The sequence below is a fragment of the Salvia hispanica genome, chromosome 4 (genome assembly GCF_023119035.1).
Source record: "Salvia hispanica cultivar TCC Black 2014 chromosome 4, UniMelb_Shisp_WGS_1.0, whole genome shotgun sequence".
NCBI classification, from domain to species: Eukaryota; Viridiplantae; Streptophyta; class Magnoliopsida; order Lamiales; family Lamiaceae; genus Salvia; species Salvia hispanica.
Window position 1 is genome coordinate 6,024,192 of NC_062968.1, and position 5,677 is coordinate 6,029,868.

The following is a 5,677-nucleotide window of genomic DNA, read 5'->3' on the forward strand; positions in this document are numbered from 1 at the left end:
TAATGTATCGCATTAATGCACAACACTAACTATATAATGTGCAAAGGTTATCAAATAATGCACCGATGAATATTACATTCTCTCAACCATTGACCTTTTTAAAATCAAAAGCATCCGTATTAAAACTAAAACCATAATGTACACCACTCCCTACAATAATGTTCATATAGCAGCAAATAATTCAAATAATGCATAATTGGCTTTTGAAAAGTCGGCCTCTTTTCGTCATGCTTGATTTGTGAGACGGACCAAAAATCAAAATTAGATAAGAATTCCTCTACAAAATCGTCCTATACACGATTGTGAACCATGAATTAACCACAAACTTCAATAATGGACAGAACTCTAACAAAAATGCATACGATTTCATGATTTACGAAAATTTCGACCAAAACGTGGGTGCGAGCAAAACCATATAAATTGTTTGGGAGAAAAAAATGAATCGTCGACTATGAAATCGTATAACACTGCAAATCGACGATTAAAACTTAGTATTACCTAAAATTGAAACTTTTAAAACCCTACCTTGTTGTCGACTTGAAATTGATGGTCGCGTGCCAACGTCGTGAGGTTTCTACTGTGAAACGGCGGCGAAAAAATACCAGAATGTATAAAATGCCGGTCGTTTGTTTGCCTTTTGTAGAAAACTTCGATCAATTGTTTGCCCGGTCTCGGCAAATCGTTTTTTCTCAGCAAATTTGGGGCAGCTAGGGTTTTGGTAGAGAGAAGAATCGGGGGAGACGTTTGAGATGAGAGAGAGAGAGTGGAACTGGAATACCAATTGTTGTTCCAAAAATCATGCTTAATTAGGATTTGCAGTTTAGAAACGTAAGATATTATTGCAATTTTTACTTTTCTACCCCCATAATGTACCAAATTGATCAAATAATGCAACACGGGATTATATCTCTTTTTTTAATCTAGTCCATCCATTCCATCAATTTAATGGATGATATTAAGAAGGAAATAGTACCTAAAGGGTAAAAGGAGCTTAATGCTCATATATATATGAAGAATTGACAACCTATTTAATTTGATATTATAGATAGAGGTGTGATCAATTGTTAAATCATCTATTAATTGATAACGACATAGAATTTTACAGATAAAAGATAATACCAATGATCAAATTTAGGGTTTAGGAACACATTATAGAGTATTAAATATATCAACATGAAGACATGACAATGTCAACACAATTTCATATTGACATTTTACCAGCATTATATTCACATATTATGTAATAGTTCTATATGTATAAAATTGTTTTAATATATGAACATTTACAAAAGTTTTATCAAAGTTTGACAACGAAACATATGCATGTAGGATCTCGATAAAATCCTTATAAAATTAACTTTAATATGATATATGTTGTGAAATTTTTTTTTAATCGAGATAGTTATATGCATTTAAAGTTTTGGGATATTTTTTAAATTAGTTATAACTAATTTGTCGTTAATTGAAATTAATACCCTAATTGACATTTTTTATACTATATTGATACTTGGCCCGTGATTTGAAGATATAATGTCTTGATTTGGTTGTAGTTACCAATTTAAGAGTTGGTTAACAATATCTTTTATATATACCGGATTGTAAAATTTAAAAATTAATTCTAGAATAATACTTGAATTAATTGATATTTTGATATAATGTCATTAATAAAACTACACTAATTTAAAAAGATATATACGAAATAAGCATGAATCAAATACTCCATAAAACGAAGATGTACAATACAAAAGAGTTTTGCATTAAATAGGAAAGATTGAACAATATAAAATAAATTAATTAAATTATATAAAAATATCATTTAGATATAGTTAAAGTGGAGAAATAATAAAGTAAAAAAAAATAATGTAGATAAGACTCTTCTTTATATTATTCTCTTTTTTACTTTATTATTTCTCCACTTTAATTATTTATTATCATTTTTACAAAATGAGTGCAGAAAAGTCAATGAGACTGCTAAAGTGGGATGGAGGGAGTATAAGGATAGATTGAAACTGGTTTATAATAACGCAGAAAATGAAAATATTAATGTTGAGTCAACCAAAGTTGAGTCATATTTTTTTTAATGAAATACTGAAAAATAAAATCTAAAACGGCTATTAATCCTTAAAATCATACTCTTGCATATGTGTTATCAGTAGGCCTGCTTATTCGGCCTGTTCCGGTTCTAACCGGACCGGTTGACCGGTTAACCGGTTTTAAATTTTCATAAATTCAAGAACCGGAACCGGAACCGATCGGTTCCGGTTTGGAACCGGCCGGTTAAGAACCGGTCGATTCCGGTTCTGAACCGGAACCGATGTGTACTTTTAATCCGAATTTATTTATAATTTTAAATAGTTCAATACTAAAAAAATAATAATCCAACATCTAGAATTATAACAAATAATACCTAAAAATTAAAATAAATACACAAAATACAAACCAACAATACAATAATATTCATATATGGATAAGAGTGATGCCAAGTGTAGTAGGTCGGGTCGGACTAGTTTATGTTAGCAATTTTTTACTAATACAAAAATAGGAGTTCTAAACTTTAGCAATTTTTTTTAAAAAAATGAGTTTTAAAATTGAATTTCATTTTCCCTTTTTTGGCTAAACATAGTATTCATTGGAATTTCCAATACTAATTGATATTGTTGTGACTATTTGGTTTATACCGGAACACTTAATAAATTATTCACAAATATGTTAAAATCGTATGTTAAATGAATTGTTACATAAATTTGTAATAAATGTATCATATGAAATGATATTGTATTTGTATAAGTTCTTTTGAAAACTAAAAACAAACTTATGATGTTCTACTCATTGTAGTTAGTTCATAAAAAATGGATTAGGGAAATAATTATAGATTCAAAGTATCACAGATTAAACATTTAAATCTAAAAATCACTCAATGTTTCAAACTATTTACTTTAATTCAAAATTAATTCAATAAATTAGATTTTTTAGTATATTAAATTATAAAAAAATAAAATTGAATTATAATCCGGTTCCCGGTTAGGAACCGGTCGGTTCCGGTTCCGAACCGGAACCGGTGTTATTTAAAAAGTTGGAACCGGTACCGGAACCGGAACCGGATTTTCCGGTTCCGGTTCCTCAATTAACCGGTCGGTTTCGGTTCCGATTCCGGTTAACCGAGAACCGGAGAACCGTTTAAGCACCCCCAGTTACTTATGTAGGCAATTATAATAATAATAAAAAAAAAGGTGGATGATATTCATGGCAGCACAGGCCCAGCCTTGTCAACAAGGGTTGCGACGAAGGCAATCGCAATGCTGGTGGCCTCCTTGACCTGTTCCACCCGGCCGAAGACGTCGGAGTTGGAGACGCCCTCACCCTCAAAGCCGTCAGTACAACTTTCCTGGTAGGTGCGCGCGTAGCCGATCCACGTCAGCACGTTGTCCAACTGGTAGCGCAGCTCCTCCCCGGTCCCAGTTAGCTGCTGCATCTGCTTCAACGAGTCCCGCATATTCTGCTCCGCTTGGCTGAAATAGCTGACGCAGTCGCTGAGGGCCGCCAACGCTCGCGGCTCTAGCTGGGCGGTCCGGTTGAGGTTCTCCAAGTACGGGGATACGAGCTTGGAGCGGGTGAGGCTGACGCCGATTGAGACCTGCACCAACCGAGATAGGTCCTTCTTCACCACATTGGCGTAACGCTTTAGTGATTGGTAGCACACCTCCGGGTACAGTGTGTGCTCGCAATTCGCGTGGATGAATTCCGCATTCGATGCGGGAGCAGGAGCGGGAGCCGGGGCTGGGGCGGCCGTGAGAAAGAGGGATAATATTGTTACGAAAATTAAACGTAGAGATCTCATGCTTGGCTTTTTTGAGAGTGTATTGTTGTTTTGGGAGTTTATATAGAGAGGCAACTAAGGGTTCTAAACAGTGGCGGACGCAGGAATTTTTTTCAGTAGGGGCTCCATTAATTAATAATTTCTTCGTTTCCCAATCAATATATGTCTCACTTTGATATAACATAGTTTTAAAAAAATGTAAAGTAAAGTGAGTTGAAAATATTAATTGTATGTGAGAGAAATTAGTTAGTAAAATTTGAGGTCTATTACCAAAAGTAGTAAAAGTGAAGTGGAACAATTAATAGGGACGAACCAAAATGTTGTACACATAATGGGGAGACGGATATAGTATTTTGTACATTATATGTGTGTGTGTGTGTGTTATTTTAAAAAATACATTTGCTTATTATTATGTTTGTACTTTTCTATTATATTTCATTTTATTTTTATTATTTTTGGTAAATAGGCCGTGCATTCTAAAAAATTAGACTGGTTTCAAAAAATTTCGCTAGCTTTTCTTTATATTTTTAAAAATTCTAAAGGTACGAGAAAGCACATAGTAAAATATATGCGAAGTAATAGCATATTATAAAAAATCACAATTATAAAATCTATGGAAATTCATAAATATTTTTTTTGTTGCAAGAAACTAATTAGCTAATACCTAATCAAAAGTATGAAACAATTCATATTTACACATTCTTTTTCTTATCCTCGAATGTTAGTAAATAATGACATAAAAAATTGCATAATTTAATTAAAACTGAATAGAAAGAATGAATTAAAAAAATTGATTATTAACAAAAAAAAAACAGCGCCTAAAAAGAATTAAAGGTTCCAATATAGAAAATGAAATAAAGAATTAAAATTAACAAAAATAGAAAGAGTTTTTTAAAAAAATGGATAGTAGTGTTGCACGTTTGCCGAGAAACTTAACACTTACAAAGATTACTGTAATAATGATAATATTATTCTTTTTTATCAGCCTTCATCATCTTCTTCCTTTGAACACCCAAACCGTTTCTAACTGTTTACTTAGCAATTTAAGAATTTTCAATTTTTAGCCCCTTTTATCTTTCAATTTCCAAGTATTTAACCTTCAGTAGGATTAATTTGGTGAGGGCTGAGCTACATTTTTTTAGATTTCAAAAATTTTATAAATAGAAAAAACACAAAAAAAAATATTTGGGTAGGGGCTTAAGCCCTCCCTCCCTTCCTACTGGGTCCGCCCATGGTTCTAAATGACGAGTATGCCCTTTGTATATGAGTATGGATATTTTGTTTTGGAATAGTAGGGCCGGAAATAATCCATCAAAAACACTCCATATTTGTGATATTAGCGTCTGGTCTATTGGAGAATCTCATGTAATTATAACGACGTGGTTGATTCTTGTTTCATATATACTTCCTCCGTTCCACAGTAACAGAGACGTTTCGTTTTAAGCACTCATTTTGAAAAAATAATAATAAATAGTTAAAGTGGAGAAATAGTAAAGTAAGAAAGAGAATATTCTAGATAAGACTCTTAACTACATTATTCTCTCTCTTACCTTACTCTCCCGCCACCTTAACTATTTATTATCATTTTCTTAAAACGAGAGCTCAAAACGAAACGCCTCTATTACTATGGAACGAAGGGAGTATGATTTACATAATTTTTCCATTTTTGTTTTGTAATTTCCTTATTAATTGAAATTTTCAATTTACTTAATCACCTTCAATTCCATATTTATTAAGGAAGAGATAATATTTAGTAGTATTTCCTTAATAGTATAAAATACTCATCTCTAAAAGTAACTTTCAAAAAATATTCACATTTCGAATATTTAATTAAAAAAAAAGGAAAGAAGCTAAGAAAGA

General features: G+C 32.1%; 1 protein-coding gene across 1 annotated transcript; it reads right to left on the reverse strand.

Annotated features, from left to right (window-relative positions):
* Positions 1-3,241: 3,241 nt before the first annotated feature.
* On the reverse strand, positions 3,242-3,838 carry LOC125220253 (21 kDa protein-like). Its single transcript, XM_048122412.1, has one exon. The coding sequence runs from the start codon at positions 3,836-3,838 to the stop codon at positions 3,242-3,244; it is 597 nt and encodes a 198-aa protein (XP_047978369.1).
* Between the last annotated feature and the right edge of the window lie 1,839 nt (positions 3,839-5,677).

What these genes read in the sequence shown, in the direction of transcription:
- LOC125220253 (XM_048122412.1), bottom strand. Translation starts at nt 3,838, where the DNA reads ATGAGATCTCTACGTTTAATTTTCGTAACAATATTATCCCTCTTTCTC.